This window comes from Jaculus jaculus, chromosome 7, assembly GCF_020740685.1.
Source record: "Jaculus jaculus isolate mJacJac1 chromosome 7, mJacJac1.mat.Y.cur, whole genome shotgun sequence".
Classification (NCBI taxonomy): Eukaryota; Metazoa; Chordata; class Mammalia; order Rodentia; family Dipodidae; genus Jaculus; species Jaculus jaculus.
The window spans coordinates 67,357,530-67,378,775 of record NC_059108.1 but is presented as its reverse complement, the minus strand read 5'-3'; the positions used below and the strand labels follow the sequence as shown (position 1 = coordinate 67,378,775).

Genomic DNA, 21,246 nt, shown 5'->3' with positions numbered 1-21,246 from the left:
ACATTTTTATCTGGTATAAGGCATAGCAAAGAGAGACTAAAACAATGTAAATTGAACCATCATAACCTAAAATTTGTCTCAGTGCCTGTAACTTGCTTGAGGTGTTTTAGATTAAAATCTTAAATCTCAGCTGGGTGTGGTGGTGTACGCCTTTAATCCCAGCATTCAGGAGGTGGAGGTAGGAGGATTACTATGAGTTTTAGGCCACCCTGAGGCTCCATAGGGAGTTTCAGGTCAGCCTGGGCTAGAGTGAAATGCTACCTCGAAAAACCAAAACAAAGAAAAAACAAATCTTAAATTTTTTTAATTTAATATCTCTAGCTAAGCATATCAGTCTATTACAAATTTAAACTTGATTAAACTCTTTTTGGGTCTGGGTAGAAGGATGTAGCCACCCCTTATGCCAGTAGCCCAGTTCCAATGAAGTTCCCTGTAGTCTTTCTTTCCTCTTAGAAAGCTTATAAGGCAAGCCTTGAAGTTTAATGCTGTCTGCACTTAGTATTTCTAAATTTTTATCTGAATAGTCCATAAAATTTGGCTTACCATTCCAGAAGACACATTTAGTTGTAAGTATCAAGTCCATATCTTTTTTTTTAAAGCAAAGGTTCCAAAAGATTAACATCTACATGGTCAGGTTCATCTCAGCTTATCAGACAGCTTTAGGTTTGTTGAGATAAACTTCCAGACCAGGTACAGTTTTGGAGGAAGGAATATTTACTGAAGCTTACAGATCCAGGGGAAGTTCCATAATGGTAGAAAAAGCTGGCCTGCCTTCACAGGCCCAAGCAGAGAGAGAGAAGCACAAGCCTTTAGAAATACAAAAGCTACCGGCAAACTGAAGGTGAAGGGAAAGAGAAAGGGAATGAAGAGATGTTGACAAGTACGTACAGGTTATAGAAGCAAAGTTTCGTGCACTAAATATGAAGACTTCCTCATAACTTATGAGGGTATGCTTACCTGCACACACCGATTACCTCCTCATTACTGCCTCTCACAGGGTGCACTAGTCTGTCGGGGTCCCAGAACCGCACGTTAGGCACCAGATGTGGGGCTCCTTCCCACTCAGGTAGTGCCGAGGGAAGGACCAGGCCTGCTGGTTCCTCCCTAGGGGTTGAGGGGATGATGAGCGTTGGTCAACTCAGAAACCTCTCCTGGCCACCAGAGAAAAACCACACTGAGTCGGGAGTCTTTTCCATGCAGAAACAACTCTCTTTATTACTCTGAGCAGTTGCCTATATCATGTTGGGGATGAAGGCGGGGATTTTAGGATGGGGGCAGAGGTAAGGGCCAATAGTAAACTTTAACTATTGAAATGGTAATTGCAATTACCACGAGGAAGTAGCAGGCCAGAAGCCATTAGGCATCCTGCTGAGTCATAGCTGGCCAGAGACAGGTCGCCAAACTTTAGCTAGGCTCAGGAAGTTCCACTAGGCCTCACGCCTGGGCCTTACAGGGCCCAACACACTACCTACCCACTGGGGAGGAGCCCACCACACACTGGGCACACATATCTGCACACATATGTGCTTACACCACATATATGGTGTGATTTGAAGCATAAAAAGAAGTCCTTTGATCATATTTAAATAAAACTGATAATTGTGCACAAGTAGAGACAATCAGCAAAAGTAAATTTGGTCAGAAGTTTGACTATAAGAGTAGAGAAATTAGATGGTAGTTAAAGAGAAATGTGAGGTCAAGAAAGGGCTTTTCAACATCAGGATGTCATGGCATATTTTTGTGTTTGTGTGGGAATGATTCAATAGTCACATAAAATTGACAGTGCTGGATACAGATTTGCTGAAGCCAAGTTCTTGAGAGGGATTAAATTTTGAAATCCAATGTCCAAATGGCCTAAGGTAGAAAGAAAATGAGATATGGATTGGTGGATAGCCTTAGGAGTGGGTTAGAAAGAAAGTTCTTTTCTGATTGCATCTATTATTGAAATAAATCAGCAGTTCTTTAGCTGAGGATGAGGTTGAAGAAACTATTAGATATTGATATAAAAATAGTATAAAATAATCACAAAGGGAATTTTAAAAGAATGAAACTAATTATTAAAGTTTAAATATAATTTTTTATTTAAGGTTATGATCAAAATTACAGATTTAATGGCTTAGCAGTTAAGCACTTGCCTGTGAAGCCTAAGGACCCTGATTGGAGGTTTGATTTCCCAGGACCCACATAAGCCAGATATACAAGGTGGTGCATGTATTTGGAGCTCATTTGCAGTGACTGGAAGCCCTGGTATGCCCATTCTCTCTCTCCTCTCTCTCTTTCTCTGTCTCTCTCAAATAAATAAAATGAAAATAAACAAAAATTTTTAAAAATTACAGATAGTCTATCCATACCAGTGTGTTTGCCATCATTTTCCCAAATACACACACAAATTGGCATTACACATAGCCAGAATTAGAGTTTGCTGAATCTCCATGGACAGTAATGATGAACTCATGAGTGCATGCATACAAATTAGCTGTTTTAAACTTATACCTTGAATTTTAAGCTGGCTGGGAAGAAAGTAAGGACATAGGGGAATAATGGATAGTGAGAGGATAGTGTAGGATAAATTGATTGAAGTTTCTGGTAATTTTGAATAATTGTTGGAATAAACAAGAAAGGTAGAGTTGGTGATAGAAAGTGGAATACTGGAACTGAGAAGATGGGCAGTTGCTACTATTGCTAATGGCAAAGTTTGGGGTATACCTGCATGAGTGACTCAGGTAAGGGAGATGACAAGATTTCTGGAGAAGATGTCAAAGAATTGAACCCAGAGAACTGGATTGTCCCTATGCGGATGCTTACAAAGTCCAAGATTTTTGAGGAAGGAGAGAGAGTGACTGAGAGGACTACTGAAAATGCAGCAAGAAAGTGTTAAAGATGAGCTATCTAATAAAATTTTCTCTAGATTTTTATAAATAATAATATGTCAGTGGAATGAGAGAGACACCTTGCTAAGCTTGAGGCCCATCACAGGAAAAAATATCCCGTGGTGCTGTGATAGTGTGAACAGATGTCCCCACATAGATAAAGAAGTTTTTATTCAAGCTTGTAACATATCTCCAGCCACTTGGCTGAAGGTAGTGTTACTGTGGGGGGATCCTAGAGTCCAACCCTGAGGTGTGTTCCTTGAATGTTCTTGCTTCTGTGTTGGAGGTGGTAGTTCTCTCTGCCTGGACCTGTGAAAGTGGGGCAGCTTCTTTTGCCTTTATGGATCTTCCCCTTTATCTGTAAACTTCAGTAAATCCCTTCCTCCCATAAATTGCCCCTTGTCTGGTGATTCATCCTAGCAACGTGGGGCTGTCTGCTGCAGATGCTTAGTAGGGCTGCAAAAAATGAGCACTTCTAGCAGGAATACAAGTATGGTGTGCAGAAAAATGACTGAGGTCATAGCATAAATTATTCTATTGCTAAATACAAGTGAGATGACATAATGAAGACTTTGTAAAATCAAAGACACAAGCTCTCATAGAGAAAATGCCACACCTGTTAAAAGAATCCTTAAGTGTGAACTGAAGTTGCAAAAGTGTTGTGGAGACTGACATGAACATATATGGCTGGATGGATCAGCCAGTTTGACCTAATGTAGCTTCCTCTTAGTGTCTGACTTCTGCAATGTGTTGGGAAAGAGACAAATAAGACAAAACAAAAAAGTCATTTTAGGGCTAGTCCTAAAATGACTTTTTTGTTTTGTCTTATTTTATTTTATTTTATTTTTTTGAGGTAGGGTCTCACTCTAGCCCAGGCTGACCTGGAACTCACTCTGTAGTATCAGCTGGTCTCAAACTCACAGTGATCCTTCTGCCTTGGTCTCCCAGCGTTTTCTCCCTAGCACTAATTAAAGGAAAAAAAAACTGTTATTGCATTTTTATTTCCTCATAGTAAAGAATATGGACTTTTCATTTCTTTCTGTATATAAATTCTGGGGATGTCCTCATGCTTACACAGTGACTATTCTTAATAACTGAGCTATTTCTGTAACCTACGGACTTTGTTACACCGTAGATTATTGGCTGCTGTTAGATTGTTTCTGATAAGAAGTCACTATGTACTTGCAGAAGTAAAAGCATACCTACTTTGATCTTTTGGAATGGGAAGAACTGAAGGGGAAGAACTAAAAGATTAATCGAGAAAATCAGAGGCTATAAAAAAGCTATCTATACCCTGCAGCAATGTTTCTATATAGTTTAACAAACACCTCTTTAAGTGTTCCATAGTGACTTCCATAAGAGTCGAGGTTAACCAACCATCCAAAATCTAAAGCTATTATGCTTCTATCAAGCAAAATATCTAAGCAAAATCATAGAATAAAGACTTTGGCACTGGAAGACTGAATTTAGGTTCCAGTTCAAGTAACTGATCTAACCAGCAAACACTATTGAAATCATTTAATGCCAAATTAAATTTATCTTTTTTAAAACTTTTATTGACAACCTCCATATGTATAAATATGAAATATGCCATTATCATAATGTCCTCCACCACTCTCTACCTCCCCCCCACCAAAATCCACCTCCACTAAATCCCTTCTTCTTTCCAGCTAGTCTCTCTTCTATTTTGATGTTGCAGTAGATGGCTGCAGGTCACTGGGATGAACCGTAAGACCAGACACAGTTTATGAGATTTATTTTAAGCTTAAAAATCCAGGGGAAGTTCCATAATGTCAAAGAGGTTGGTCCTCCTTTCACAGATCCAAGCAGAGGGAGAAAAAAGCCAAAAGCCATCACCTCCACACCAGCAAGCACACTTCCAGAACTCCAGGCAGAACTCAGGCACTTTGCATATTTTAGGTTGGAATCCAGATTACCTTAGGGCTGGATCCTAGAATATGCCTACAGTGATACCTCCTCCAGCCAGGTGATTGCAGATCTAAATTACAAGCTTTAATAAACTCCTATATCTATTGGGGGACATTCATTCAGACTGCCACATTTTGCCCTGGCCCCCAATAGATTCATAACCATCTCACAATGTAAATTGTATTCAGTCCAATTCAAAGGTCTTTACCAACTTAAGATAGTTCTAAAGTTCCAAGTCACATCAGAGATTGAAGATTGTCTTTTAAATATGAGTTCTATAAAATCAAAACAAGTTATATACCTTCAACATATGAAGGCACAGAGAAAACATTTACAACTGCTAGAAGGCATAGCAAGGAGAGACTGGAACAACACAAACTCAATGACCATCAAAAAAACATCAAACATCTGCAGTTTAAGTCTGATATATAACCAGTGACTGGCAGTCTCCAGATTTTCCAATTCTCCCCCTCCAGTTAGGCTGAATAGCCAGGGAAAACTTCCATCCCCAGCTAATACAGTTCCATGTTAGCCCTTGTATTGAAGAAATGCCACATATCTAAAGTTTCTAGCTTATAATAGTTTAGATGGAGTATAATCAATGTTTCTATAAGAAATGTAAATGCTCCTAGGACTATCAGTGAAGTAATATATGTTGCACTTCCCTCCTCTGAAACTGCAGCAGGGGAGATTCCTCTGATGGTAGCTAACAAGAATTCTACAACTCTGAACCTGACTCCCTTGGACAATATGTCCAAATCTTACCTCAGGAGACAGCTACCTATACTTAATCTTATCTGACAGAACCCTACACTCATGAATATAAATTTCTTCCCTCTCCAAGAATGGGAGTATTCAGACAAAGGATTGTAAAGGTATACAAGTCCAGCACAATTTGAGTTCAGGGCCTCTGTTGTTCTGACATTAGCTAGCAATGGTCTGCACATGAATAAAGGCTCTCTTCCTCCTTTCAAGTGGATTTCTGAGTTTACTCACTGACTCAATTATTTCCTATAACATAGATGGTGTGTTGACTAGAAAACTGAATCATGGGAGTCTTGCACACAAACTCCTAGCCCTTTGAGCCACTTCCACAGCAGCAGAGTGGTTGTGGGGGAATGGAATCTTCAAGTGATTTGGAACATGTGCTCCCTGATAGTTTTCAGGGTCCAAACTCGGATTGGAGCTCTGCCCTCCCATGATGCCTGAGTCCCCGACCAGATTTGGAAGAGAAGAGGGACAGAGCCACCAGACAAATGGCTGAGGTAGGTCCCTGGGGGATGAGAAAACATATTGAAATACAGATTGATCAGCTCTAAGGCCATTCCAAGTAGATATCATGTGTGCATAGGGTTAAAACAGAGGCTGACAGCTCATATGTGTTTGGAGAAGAAAGGGTTGTTCCATGAGTGTTCAGAACTAAAGATTAAGGATTTATGGGGGCCCAACAGGGGGCCACTAAGAGGCAATAGCCAGAGAATCCCTATAATGGGCAAGGAAACTAATTTAACCTCTGTGAATGTGTGAGTGAACAGGCCCTTTGAGTTGAAATTTGTAGTCTTAAGGCTGGGCATTCCTAAGATTCCTGTTAAGGTCACAAGATTTGAGTGTGTTCAGTCTGTGGTACCATGGAAGGATTGGAATAGTATCCAATTGCAAGTCACAAGCTGAATCTGCTAGGGCCAAGCACTGATGAAGTTCCTCTGGAACTTGGCCAGGTGGACATCTGAATGGCTTCTTTCCATTGAACCCCTAACCCTTGTCTGTCATGTGTTACTGAAACCAGGAGGAGAGCACAAGAAGGGGGAGGCACTGTGATGCCCCTTAGTGTGTGTGTGTGTGTGTGTGTGTGTGTGTGTGTGTATGAGAGTTCTGGAACCCTGAGTATATGGGTAAGAGGGGAGGCACTGTGATGCTTCCTAATGTGTATATGTGTCTGAGGCTGTGAATGATTTTGCCCAAGGTCTCTGCTCCCTGAGCAGAGAGCCTGGAAAATACATGAGATTCCAGGCTGAGCCCTGGTGGATCTGGGAGCCTGTGCTTGAGTCTCTTGGGAAGGGGTTGGGGAGACTGGCTTTGGCACAGCTTGTGTTGCTGAGCCCCTGGTCCTTGCTGTTTCCCCAGCTCTGGGAGTTGACATGAAAATGTTTGGTGCTGGCGCTGGTCTTAAGCTGTCATGGGTTTCCTTACAAACCAAAAGGGAACTTATTATAGAAATTAAGAATGAATTTGCTGTAGCTGTTTCAGTTCCTTTTGTCTCCCTTGTCCTGTACAAATGGAAAATGGGGAGGCTGGGAGAAGGAGACAGACTACAGTGCAGGTCTCACTGAGGGGGGAGATATACTATCTCACTGTGCTCCCCAGTGGCTGGGGGTCCGTCACAAAAAGTTAAAAACTAGGGCTGTTGGGTAGGGGAGGTCATTGAAGTTTCTGGGTTGCCAGAGAAGTTCAGAGATGGGAGGGAAGGGAGATAAAATTAAACTTCTGGCTGTTCACTCTTCCTTGGGAGTGGATAAAGGGAAGATAAAGCCTTTTCCTTTTGTTTAATAATTTTCTGCTGAGAAGGGATCAAGGCTGTTCCCCAGGTGGCCTGATAACTCCAGCTTTCAATATGCTGTCTTTGAGCCTGTAAGTTTTATGGCCCAAGAGAATTTTTTGTGGCAGTCAATGGTTCATAAATCCTTCAGTTATATAAAGTCTTATGTTAAGGTGGTAAGGAGTATTCTAAGACATTGTTCCCCCATAGAGACTGTCTGATGCATTCATGAACCCACTGAATAAAACAGAAATGGATCTTCAGTCGGGCATGGTGGTGCATGCCTTTGATCCCAGCACTCGGGAGGCAGAGGTAGGAGGAATCGAGGCCACCCTGAGACTCTATAGTGAATTCCAGGTCAGCCTGGGCTAGAGTGAGACCCTACCTTGGAAAAAAAAAAAGGATCTTCAGAAGACTTGAGAGGAAAATAAAATGCTATCAAACATCAGCCACACTAATGTTGATTAGAGAAGGGTAAGTGTTACAAAATTTACAGCTAGGAAATATGTGTTTAAGAGATTCTCTTTCCTTTTAGTGTCATTTCTTTTTGTCCTGATGGAACATAAAACCATTAATTGCACAGACACATCTTGGATCTGCCAAGAATGGTACTTTGTTTATTTGCTATTAAACTGTTTAAAAGGGACCAAAAGATCCTAACTAGTTTTGTGAGTTAAAAAAAAAAAAAAAACTATGAAAATTATAACCCAGAGCAACAGATACCTCAATTTGTCACAGAGATGCCAGGTTACATCCAGAAAGACAGTAAATTGACTATTCTATGGGGTGAATATGGCCCAAGATTACTTGGCTCTGGAGAGTCAGCAATTAATTCTCCTTTGACTGCTGCAGATGAAGTTCTAATAATACATGGGTAGCGCTTAGGAACTTCAGTTTCAGCTCTGCTTTTGTATACTGTACAGGCATGGAGACCACAGTCTCTAGGAAAATGATGCTTATCAGAACAAGCAAGAAAGTAATTCCCTGCATTTTATTGTCTATTAGCCCCTATAACCTGCTATTACCTTATATAGCCTTTCTGTATGTGATGTGATATTCACAGGTGACAAAGACAAATATTATATCCAAGGTTAAAAATGACAATTACAGGTAAGAGAAACAAGTTTTGTCTATGGAAAATAGACATTAACTTAGATACAGAAAGTTGATTAAAATTAAGAGATTAATAAATAAAAGTACTTTACTTACTTGGTACAGGCTAAAGTTTTATAGATATAACCGGATATCAAACTAAAAAGACTAAAGTCTTAGTGGTTAAGCACTTGCATGTGAAGCCCAAGGACCCAGGTTCAAGGCTTGATTCTCCAGGATCCACGTAACCAAGTTGCACAAGGGGGCGCATGCATCTGGAGTTCATTTGCAGAGGCCCTGGTGTGCCCATTCTCTGCCTCTTTCTCTGTCTGCCTGTAACTCTCAAGTAAATAAACAACAACAACAACAAACATAAAAAGAATAAATGCTTGATTACTTTTGTCAAGTTTTACATAACCATAAAATTATGAGCTTTGTATCATCGGGCCTAGTAATATCTGTTGAAATGAATATCCCTATTAAGTGGAAATGTCTAACAGGAATGAGACAAAAATAAAATATATATATGGAGGGATATTTGTGTATTATATCAAACAGTCAGTTTGTTCATTGGAAAAACACACAAGTTTAACATTCAAAACTCTAAATGGAGCTTAGTGAAGGTGTCTGTTGACAAAGATATTTTAGAAGGAAGAAATCTTGTTATGAACAAAAAAAATCATACAATAATAGATTAATTATAAAAACATACATCTAGACTGGAGAGATTTCTCAGTGGTTAAGGAACTTGCCTGTGAAGCCTAGGAACTCATGTTCAAATCTCCAGGTCCCACATAGCCAGATGCACAGTGATACAAGCATGCAATGCCACATGTGCATAGAAGGGAGTGCATGCTGCTGAAGGTCCTGGAACTCCCATTCTTTCTTTCTCTCTCTCTCTCTCTCTCTCTCAAAACAAAATAAATAAAAACATCCAAAGTTCTGTTTGTAAATAACTTTTGTAAACATCAATAGAAGTATAGCAGTATCTAAGAGTAAAATTGGATTTGATAAAACTTGAATTTTGGTTATGGGAGTTTAATATTCCCTAATAACAATACTCTCTAATAATGCAATTTTAACTAGTTCAATATCCTTTAACTTAGAGGTATCTGGGACCAGGCCTGTGATAAGAAGAAAATGTTTTTTGGTTTTTTTTAAGTTAATAAAGTTGGGTCAGTCTTGTTGATCTTTGAGCCAGATATCATCCCTATTAAAAGTAAGAACCCATAATAACTTGGAAAATGGATGTTAACTCAATCTGTTTCTTTTTTAATATTCTATTTTTTTGACAGAGAAAGAGGGAGAGAGAGAATGGGCATGCCAGGGCCTCCAGCCACTGCAAATGAATTAGAGATGCATGTGCCCCCTTGTGCATCTTGCTAACATGGGTCCTGGAGACTTGAACCTGAGTGCTTTTGCTTTGCAGGCAAACACCTTAACTGCTAAGCCATCAATCCAGACCTCAATCTGTTTCTTCACACTGGCAATGGATGGAAAGGAGTTATAAAATCTTTACTGTTATGGGCTAGGCCTTGGGCAACAATAGGAGGAAACTCAGAAAGTCAGCTGTAATTAAAAATAACTTTTTGTTAAGTAGGACAAGAGTCCCAAGATGTAGTGGAAATGAAGAACAAGAACTACAGCAGCCTGACTGATGCAACTTTAGATGCTCATATTGCCTAACCCTTACTCCCATGACCAATGCCCTTGGCCATAGTTTCCTGCTGATCTTATCTTAGAGACAGCTTGGCTCCTCTCCTGATGGCAACTTCTGCTTGGTGTCTGTCCCTCAGATTGATTACCTCCTCCATTTAATCTCTGTCCCTCTTCTCCATTTGGCCCCTGCTCTCCCCTGAATCCCCCAGCCTTTTGTCTTCTGCATCATCCTCCCAAAAGGAAAACTCTATAAACACCCAAACTATCCAGAGTCATACCTCCTATTCTCTCGCTCTCCTCCTGTGAGACAGCCTGCCAGCATTGCCCCCAATAAACACATTTTTCTTGCCTCAGAGTGGTCCTGTGTGATCTTTGGTCATTCACGAATCTTAAATCTGGTGTTGTGACTCAGATAGGAGGCTCCTGATTGCCCTCTTGGGCAGCCAGACCTTCTTCCCCCCAACCAGGCCACTGAGCTGACGGAGCCTCTGACAGTCTTGGACTATCTTCTAGTTGTGTGTTCCCTCACTCACTATGATTTGGCTCCCTCTACCCACATACTCTACACTTGGCAAGTGTCTTACAAAAATTAGCTTGCTCTCAGAAGTACTCTCCCTCTATCTCTCTCTTCCTCTCTCCCTTCTCTCCCTCCTCTAAACCTTCCCTCACTCTTTCTCCCTCAGAGAGTGTCTCTCACTTCATGGGTTGGCCTCCTCTCATTCTTAGGTGGTATACTCCCTCCCTTTCTCCTGTCTAAACCATACTGATACATCAGGTCTAAGAAAGATGCACTCTCAACACCTTAGAACACACACTCTCTCTCTCTTTCTCTCTCTCTCTCTCTCTCTCTGTCAGAGACCATGACCTGGCTTCCCTGGGACAAAAGAAAAAGAGAACTAGCAGCCCTCATGCAGCTCCTCCCCCAAGAACAAACAGCTGCTTCAGTGAGCCTGCCCACAAAATCAGTATAATCCTCTTGGGTACCCTGAGTAATTTTTGACAAAGGGGAGGTAACCGAGCCCTGTGTAGGGATCATCCGCCAGGCAGCAAGAGCTGCATTGGCTGTCTGTGCCAGGAGGCTGGGAGGAAAGCCCTACTGACGTGCCTCAGTGGCATATCTACCTTGACCTGCCAATTTATCAAGGGTCCAATTCGCAGTGGGCAAATTGGGGTCTCTTAAATTAACCATAGCAATTGATTGTCATCTGCCCAAAAAGTCCGCCTTCCAGGATAGAAATTGACCCCGGGTTAGAACCGATTGGACAACTTGGGTCCATTCTCCAGGGGTTAAATGACCCCCCCCCCAGAGGTCCTCAAGGAGGGAGAGAGTAAAGGGGGCTGTTGGACCATATGCCTGTACTGCAGAGTGAAATTCTTTTGTTTTCTTAAACCGCAGGGGGTGATAGTGAGTCTCCGGGGCCTGAGCACCTGGAGCAGCAGTGAGGATTCTAATGGGGGGGACTAAAGGGTCGTCGGGGCCTTCCTCTGCCTCAGAGGTTTCATCCTCGTTATCAGAGGCCAGAGGAGAATCATGATCTTCTAATGGGGCATCTGAAGAAGAAATTTGGGGCATGGCGGTGGATCATGTAATCACCGGAAAAGCCAGGGAACGCCACGGGGCGGGAGTCTTTTTAGTGGTCCTTGTCATGGTTAAACTTGGGAGTTTAAGTATCGTCTCCTTAATTGAAGCTTGTAAAGAGCTTAAATCTGTAGATAATTGAGCAAACTCTTTTTGAAGCTTAAGCTAACTCAGCTATCTGTTTAGTGAGACATTCTTTGGTGCCAGTAAGGGTAGAGGGGTGAACCCCTGGAGGTAGCAGTGTGGGTAATAGAGTGGGTGCACAAAGCTGGGAGGGGTAAGGGGGCAGTCTGAAAGGGGGGGCCGATGCAGCGGGAGGCCAATCAGGATTGTGGTACTTAGCAGCCTCCTCCTCAAGGAAGGCAGTGTCACCCGGATCAAGGTGCTCGGGATCGCAATTTTTTGAAAACAATGGGTTAATGAGGGGTGCACATTGAGAAGAAGTCTCGGGGGGGGGGGTGGGCTCGGGCAAGGGCGGATACAACCTTTTTATTGCTTGGGGAGCACCAGAGTTATTGGAGTTAGAACCTATATCAATAATGACCGACCGGCAAGGGGATTTTTCAGGAGAGGAGAGTGAAACTAAAGAAGTGCTACATGAAAGAGGGCGGAGGCAGTATTCTGCGACAGAAAGGAGTTGTTGTTTATCGGGGTCTGAGTGTGCTTCCTCCACTATGTCTCTTATTAGTCCCCAGAAAGAAAAGACTGTGGAGGGGACAGAATTGGGCCCCTTTTCTTGGAGGCGGCGATTTAAATCTTTGCCGACCTTTTGCCATTTTCCAGGGTGGATATTGGGACCAGAAATAATAAACCTTGGGCAGACCTTGTCAATAAAGATAAAGAATTTAATAAGGTCCTTTTTCTTAACTCTTACCCCTCTTTCCCTGAGGGAGCTCTTTAAATCTTTAAGAAAGAGAGCTTCCTTAGTAAGCTTTTGGCCCATTCTAAAAATCGGACGAGAATGAAGAATAAGGATCCTGACTTACAGTGAGCTGTAGCCAAAATCGCAAGCGATGAAATGGCGGGCACTCTTCAAAATTCTCTCGGCATCCCGAAGAGATTTCCAATGCAGTCTGTCGTCCGGTTGAGACCCATGCCTCGAGCCCTAATTGGGCGCCAATTGCCCCCGACCCCTGGGACCAATCTAACATGGGGTGGTCGAGGAGGGCTGCAACCTGGAAGAACGGGCGGGAAAGAAGGAGGAGACCAAGCAGAGGATTTGTCAAGGTCTCATTTAATGTTGGATTTTTTAGCTCTTTTATAAGCAACCAGCAAGCAGGGGGATCAAGTAGGGGACACAAGGAAAAGAGGAGATAAGGCCACCTGGCCGTAATCTTCTGGAGCATCCTGTGGCTTCTCTCGGATTGTAACATCTTGTAACATTTCTCTGAGCAGCTGTTTGTTCTTGGGGGAGGAGCCGCATGAGGGCTGATAGTTCTCTTTTTCTTTTGTCCCAGGGTAGCCAGGTCATGGTCTCTGACATCTCTCCAGTTCACTGAACCCTAGGGGATGCCTTTTGGCTCAGTTTTCCCACCCAGGGACACTCTCCTTTCTCCTTTTCCCCCAAAACTCCCTCCACTCAGAGAGAAGGCAGAGACTTCTGTCTCTCCTCCCACTGCCAAACTCACTCAGCCACACTCAAAGAGGGACCAACTTGCCCCTTCCTTACTTCCTTTTTTTTTTTTTTATCCTCCTCTCTTCTGGGTTTCCTCAGCCACTCTCAATACCTGGACTACCTGCCACAGCTTCTCTGTCCACTGCCACTGGCCTCAGCCCTGAGCTCCTGACTGCCTCCAGCATAAGTACCACAGAACCACTGTAACTACATTTTCATCAGGATTCAGGCTTAACCTCCCAAGCCGCTCAAGTCTATGCACCCTTTCCCCTCTGCCCTGGCATCACTGCCACCACCAGTGCCACAGCTGTGGACACTGAAAAAGAGAGAAAGAGACAGAGAAAAAAGAAAAAGGAAAAAGAAACTTCATATTTATCTTTCCTCCTCCTGAGATCTCATGTTTCCCAACTAACAATTACTCCTTCAGGAGCATGCCTTACTTTTCTCCTTCTCTTAGAGAGTCTCCTCCTACACTCTTTCCTTCTACCTTTCTTCTGAGATGGGAAATAAGACTTCCAAAACCGTACCTTATCACCCCCCCCCCCCGGCTTGTCTACTTCAAAACATAAAGAAATTAAGGCTCCAGGATGGTATCAAACCTCGCTATTTAATTTTTTATTACAGCATGGCATGGCCTCAATATAAATTAGATAACATATCCATATCTTTGGATTTCAAAATTCTTACTGGCTTAAATACACTTTTGCCACAGCACTGGCAAATGGTTCAAAATTCCCCATATTCAAACATTTTTTGCTGTACATGCCTGTCATCTCTGCTCAGCTTGCCCCACTCACCAGATTCTCTTAGCCAAGATAAGACTGACCCCATTTAGATGAAACAACAAAAGTTAATGAAATGACTAAAACATACCTATTTTAAACTCTAAATGATTGTACATGGATGTGAGATTGAACATTAACCTAAAGTTCAAATACTAATGAGCAGTGCTAATCTGTAGCAGGCTCTGCATATGGGGATGTGCTATGTGTGTGATGCACAAACACAAGGCTGTAACCCATGCTAGATAGCAAACAACAGGATGGTGACAGAGAAGCCCCATGCCACAGCCAGACATACAGGCTCAAAAACTAAGTTGGATCTTAAAGTCTTCCAGGTAAAGGCTAAAAGCCAGACAGCTAGGGACTGGTAGGTTTGCTCAATGTTTAGAGATACTTGTTAATGATTGTTTCTACTTCACTGTAATGTAAATTATATTAATTGTGATGTGCTATTTAAAATATGGTAAGGTGGATTCTGGGAAATGGGTTGCCCCCCACCCCCAAATCAGATCCAGGACACCTTGGCCTATTGCCTCTGGACAAGGAAAGGGACAATGACAAGCAGCATATAATTTTGATTCTCTTTCAATTTCTCTCTTGTGTAAGATCACTATGAACAGATAATCTTTGTTATGTCATAAATGTACTTCAGATTTGTCATTACAAATAAAACCATTTCCAGGGCAGTTATCAAGTTTTACTTACTTTTACAAATCCATGCTTTTAAAATGTATTTCATAGGGTTATTTTTTTAAAGTCTCAAGTCAACAGGGTATTAATTCTAAAATTTTATTCACTGATATTGATTTCTCATGGTGACAGTTATAAAAAGGCTTCAAATGCTTAACTAAGTTGGTAATGCTTCTATGTTAAAGTTTTAGCTACAAATAACTGAATCTTAAGAGTATTAATATTTATTTATTAACTAACTGATTTTTCTTTTTTTATTGTTTCATTTAATTCTTTTTTTGATTTTTCTTTTATAAAACTAAATGTTCTACTAAATTGTTGTGTTTATAACTCAAGTTTTATAAAAGATATAATCTAACTTTATTCAATGTAGCTTTTGTTCTTAGGGAAATAAGAAAGTCTCCCCATATTATGATAGCTATGCAAACTGTGCTTTCTCAACTTTCCAGGAGCTTCATTCACAATTCTTGGGCCAAAACGAGTTGTAATGCTAAAAGTGGTTATTTACAAGCAATGTAATTTAAGCATAAACTATCAGATATCTGGTTAGAATTTCACTTAATAGTCATGGGTAATAAGAATAATGAGACATAAAATTGGTTAATGTGGAGGCTGGAGAGATGTTAGCAGCTGGAGACTGTTAAGGTTCTTGATTGCAAAGCCTAAGGACCCAGGTTCGATTTCCCTAGGACTCACGAAAGCCAGCTGCACAAGGTGGTGCATGTATCTAGAGTTTATTTGCAGTGGCTGGAGGCCCTGGCATGTCCATTAATTCCCTCTCTCTCTCTCTCTCTCTCTCTTTCTCTCTCTCTCTCCATCTTTTTCTCTTTCTCTCAAATAAATGAATAAAAGTAAAATATTTTTTAAAAATCCTTATATTAATCAAGATAACCCTAAACAAGGTGCATCAGATTGATTGTTACAGATTTCTCTATCAGGATTAAATTGATGTCTAATCTAATTTAGACAAAAAGATTAAAGCCACTAAAATGTACACAGGGACATAGATATATTTAAAGTTACTAAAGACAGACTTCTAGGCTTTCAACTTTAAAACCAGAAGTGCTTGTTTATATCTGCTAAAACAATAGTCAGAGGTTTTTAATTACAAAAAATTCCAAGATTCAACTCTGATTTTAGAATGCCTTTTAGACTCAGTTAAAAGGTCAAAATTTACATGGGTTTGATGCTTATTACAATAATTTAATTTCTGAAAGATTGCTTGATTTGAGTTTGTTGATAGAACAATATAAAATAGTTTAAAAAATTATGCTGGTAAAAGTTTACTATAAATGACAAAAACCATTGTTATTTGTCCTATAATCAAGCTCAAATCCTCCAATGTAAAAACAAAACTGATGGTTCTCACCAGGTCAGTAAAACTAAATGAAAGTCATAATTATGTTTCATCTGTGCTTACAAATATTAAATAATATGTTTCTTACCTTTCAGATATGGCTTACCATGTCATCAGACAATACAAACTAAATGTTACAACAAAATGTCAAGGTTGTTTGTTTGTTTTGAGGGTTTCATTCTATTCCAAGCTGACCTGGAATTCACTATGCAGTTTTGGGCTGTCCTTGAACTCATGGTAATCCTTCTATCTCTGCCTCCCAGGTGCTGGGATTAAAGGCATGCACCACTATGGCTGGCTATTGTTTTTTAATACCATATTTTAACTAGATCTATTTTGTTAAAAACAAAAGATACAGACATACTCTATATTCCCATTTTCCTCCTGGGTGCTTAACAAGCAGATGTAGCAGTCATATCAGAACCAATGAGGACTTTGGGGTTAATGGGGTATCCAACATTTTGTTCCCAGTCCCTCCAGGTCAAAAGATCTCAAGAGATGATGGGATACTTCTTTTACTAGAGGATCCTAAAGATCTTGGTAAGTCACCTACCCTCTTGATTAGAGAAGACATGGAGACCCAAAATAATATGGCTTCCAATCTACCCACTCTACAGAAAGAGAGCCAAAACAGAGGGAAAATCCCTTAATGCTTCCAAGGGAAGGGAAGCCACATGATCAGCACAGTTCTGACTCATCCCAGCAGATGGAACAAATGCTGAGAGAGCCAAAAGCTCCTCTCAAGGCCCTAAAAGTCTTCCTTAAAGAGCCACAACTGACCTTCAAAATTACAATAAAAAATTAAACTTTGTTCACCTACTTGGTCTTAAACATTCAATAGAAAAATATAGCCCAAAAGAAAGGTATATCTCAAAACTTTTAATCATAAGATGGCAGCATAGGAACCACGCCAAAGCAGCCTAGGGGAGAAAAAGCCAAAAATAAATAAGCAGCAAAATACACACTTTTACTAAAAAGTGAGGTGTATAAGAAATTAAAATGGCAGCAGAGAAGTAGGAGAGATCCAAAGCATTCAGAGTCCACACAGGCAGGCAGAAGTGGCTCCAGCAGTGGTGGCACCAGGTCCGAGGGGCCAGTGGCCAGGCTCGGCTTGAGCCACAGGAAAAGCCAGATGAGGGGATTTTCCACTCGCACCAGAGCTCTTCACAAACTCAAGAAAGGTGAAGGGAGAACAGCAGTGACAACGGAGGAGCAGATCACGAAGTAGAGAATCACGTGGACTAGCAAGAGAACTAGAGCTACCATTGACAGCCTCCCATCCCCCACCACCAGTGCCCAGCTCTGGCAAACAGAGCAGCAGTCCAGCAACCCAGTCAGCCTCCTTGAACCCACAGTGCACCAAAGAGGGACCCAAGCAGGAGCGCTGCATAACTGGGACCAAAATCATCCCAAAAGATAACTGGGATTACACCAGGTCAGTACCTGCCTAATAAACCCTGATCCAGAATTGCTAATTGCACCTTCCAGATCAGGATAAATTATGTTAAATCTGATGGATGGTCAGATTTTCCATTCTTAAATAAGCTCTACTTGGGGCTTCTTATGTGTTGCTTCTTGATTTATAGTGGCTTTGTTTCCTCTTCTGTTATGCATTAGGGAAGGGTCTCACTTGGTCACAAGCTGAAGAGGAACCCTCAACAGATCAGAATCTTAACCTCCTTGTTGATACAGGATCTGGTTGTCATAATACCTACTCTTGTATAAATACTCTGTGCTGTTTTTCATTGAAAGTTTATATTGTTTACTTAAATTTTAGAATCTATCTGTATTTTGTTCCACTCAGCCTACTTGAATACTCTCATAGCAGGCAAACCCAATACCTAGCGTCACTTTTGTAAAGACTCTGAGAGTCTTGATGTTGTGCCAAGACCCCTGACCAGGAGCCAAGACCCCCAGGCACCCAGGAGTCACCCAGAGGACTGCCAGAGAAGCTGAGGCACTCGAATGTAAAAGCGACAGATTTCTTTTTTTTTTTTTTAATTTTTATTCATTATTTATTCCACAACCAAGTAAGTCATAATTTAAAATTGTAACATTTTTACAAGGTAAAGGAGACTTGTGTTAACAAAACAGACAGCAGCACTAAACAGATGTTTCTGTGTTCCCATGACAGAAAACGCATGGCCATTACATACATTTCACCCAAGATCTGTGGTGAGGCAAATAACCCTTTGAATCAAACTGCTCAGTGAAGAGAGGTAAGCTGCAAAGAATTCCTTCTGTCACGTTACTGCAAGATGGAAAACCCCCAACTCAAACTTCTCATCTCACATGCCTGGCCTTGGCTTTTATCTTGCTTCCTCAATCCCATCCAAATCCAGAAAGGCATCTGTACTTACAAACACAATTTCACGTCCCTGAGGACCTGAGCACAGGCCGGCATGGATGAGCCTGTGAGCAACCTCCATCCTGAGCCTCCAGGGAAATCAGAGCCCAGCACAGAGCCTGGCACCGTTTCTTTATACAACAGTTTAACTGTCAACTGAGCTCTAACACCTGACAGGCCATATGCATTTCATACTCAAACCAAAATACTGTCATCATTTCATTTCCTTTGTTTTGTAAGAATGTTGAGTAGACCATCCAAGTGGAAACAAACAAACAAAAACCAGAAACAATGAAAACTGAATGTTCAAAGTGTGCAAGTCAAAACACAAAGCAGTCCTTTGCAGTCGGGCTCATTTGTTTCTGGGCTGGGAGGCCATGTAGAGGGCGACCAGGCAGTAGATGGTCCCGCCCAGAGTCAGCGCCATGGTGGTCCGGTAAAGCATCTGGTCAGGCAAGCCTCGTTTCAGGTGGATGGGCACACCGTCCGATTTCTGGAAGAACTTCCGCAGCTCTGGGACTTTGTTCTTCCCGGCATAGTCATATGGAGTCAAACTGGAGGTCAACTTAGTTGGCGTCGCAAATATGATGGGCGGTGCTTCTGTGGAGACCATGGGCTTTAAACCCTGCGGGCTGTAGGCTTTGGAAGCCCATGCTCCGGCCAGCTTCTGCGTGAAGCCGCTGAATTTGTAGTACATGTTGGCCCCGCTCGCCCGCGCGACAGCAGCAGAGAAAGGACCCACGTGCTCCTTCTGGCGACAAAAGGCAACAGATTTCTTTCTTTTATTTTTCTTTTTATTTATTTTTAATTTTTATTAACCTTTTCCATGATTATAAAATATATTCCATGGTAATTCCCTCCCTTCCCACCCCCACACTTTCCCATTTGAAATTCCATTCTCCATCATATTACCTCCCCATTACAATCATTGTAATTACATATATACAATATCAACCTATTAAGTATCCTCCCTTCCTTTCTCTACCCTTTATGTCTCCTTTTTACCTTACTGGCCAGATTTCTTTTAATGTCAAGCTTAAGCAGGGTCTCTATCCACACAGACCAATGCAGCAGGAGTGGGAGAGCCCCAACCTTCTAAAAGTAGGGGTTTATAAAGGAAAAAGAGCAGGAAGGGGGTAAGGGAGTTACATCACATTGCATCTTTTAAAATGATTGGTTCCAAGAAGGCATGAATGGGAACATTTCTAGTTGCTTATCTCTGGTCAGCAAACTGCTTGCAGAAGCTACCTTTTGCAAGAGGCTGGAGGCCCCCACAGTTAAGTATTTCTGGAATGTCCTGTTGAGCAAGCACGCATGAATTACAGAAGCAAAGGTCAGCGCTTTAGTTAGCTAGTTCCTTATCTGAGCTGAGCCTGGGCTCCTCTTTTTGTTCACAATGATTTGTCCTACAATGGCAGTGCCATTGTCTAATTATTTATGCATTATTTCTTTTTGATCTCTCATTTTCCCCTCTCTATGTATATTGGTGAGTCTATCTAAGGTCCCTATTTGAGTGTTTAAATATTTCCTTATCTAAGTTGGTTGTCACTGCTTGGTAGGAGTGATTTCTTTGTACCATCAATTGGATGGTGCCTAGCCGTTGTTTCATAAACTGTACCAGCTTATTTAAAATACAGGGGCTGAAAGTAAGCAACAGTAGTAGGATGAGTAGGGGTCCTAGGAGGGTGAATATCAAGGTAGTGAACCGGGGGGGGGGGTGATTGAACCATGATTTAAACCATCCTGTATCAGCTTTTTTTTTTCCCAAATTTTCTTGTACCTTCACCATTGAGTCTCTAATTATACCTGAATGGTTGATATAAAAACTTTTTTTTTCCTAAGGCCACATATAGTCCCCCTTAGTAGGTGGGTTTCAATATGCCCTTCTGGTAGACACACATTGTCAGCCAGCACAGTAGAAGGCTTTAGGTCCCCCACAGCCCCCTTTGATTCTTTCTTTCCCTGAGTGCCCAGGGCATACATAAAATAAGAAATTTCCTGATTTGCCAGAGTCCCATGAGTCACCTACTAGTTGATGGGGGTCGAAGATCAAATCAAGAAACCAGGTTTCCCGTGGGGCAAGATGTGACTTGGAGTAAGCAATTTCCCCCATGGTAGTGTTGGCTATTATCCAGGTCAGATTATAAACTTAGTGGGGATTAGCTGCCACAATATGTACATTTAGGAGCACAGTCAGGATCAGGAATTGAAGATTGAGTGGGGTGCTGTGTTTTCATTGTGGCAGATAGTCCTCAGGTTCAGTCAGTGGGTCTGCCAGTCAGATGTGGGTGGGTGTGATGAATCCAAGAGGCAATTCTGTCCATTTTCACAGCAGTAGGTGTGGTCAGGATGAAGATGTAGGGTCCCTTCCACTGGGGTTCCAGTGTCTCATGGCACCCAGTCTCCCTGATTATTTATATTTTTACATATTTACACATTTTAGATTTGAAAATAACCCTTTGAATATCTCTATTTGTTTTTTTATTATTATAGAATTAAAACTATGGGGAAAAGATGTCTTAATGTTTGTTTCCCCTCTTGTTTCCCCTGTTGTGTTACTTAATAGGCCATTTATATATGTAAGGCATTTTTTAATCTTTGGCTATACATTTCTCTCTGAGTGTTTAAGACCATGCAGATAGCCAAATTTAATTAAGGATTAATTTTGGAGGTCATTAATGGCTCTCCAAAGAGATTTTAGGGACCTAGGAGTAGCCTCATAGCTTACTGGTGTCTTCTGTCTGTTAGGATGAGTCAGGGCCATACAGGCCAAGTAGTTTTCCCTTCTTT

At 41.5% G+C, this 21,246-nt stretch overlaps 1 protein-coding gene and 1 pseudogene across 1 annotated transcript; both read right to left on the bottom strand.

Annotated features, from left to right (window-relative positions):
- The window catches only part of LOC101599868, a 93,035-nt pseudogene extending 81,376 nt beyond the window's left edge, over positions 1-11,659 (bottom strand).
- A 7,138-nt stretch (positions 11,660-18,797) lies between these two features.
- On the bottom strand, positions 18,798-19,186 carry LOC123462238 (cytochrome c oxidase subunit 7A-related protein, mitochondrial-like). The gene has a single exon (XM_045155244.1). The coding sequence runs from the start codon at positions 19,151-19,153 to the stop codon at positions 18,809-18,811; it is 345 nt and encodes a 114-aa protein (XP_045011179.1). The 5' UTR covers positions 19,154-19,186; the 3' UTR covers positions 18,798-18,808.
- Between the last annotated feature and the right edge of the window lie 2,060 nt (positions 19,187-21,246).

Coding starts and splice junctions, on each gene's coding strand:
- LOC123462238 (XM_045155244.1), bottom strand. CDS start 19,153: ATGTACTACAAATTCAGCGGCTTCACGCAGAAGCTGGCCGGAGCATGG.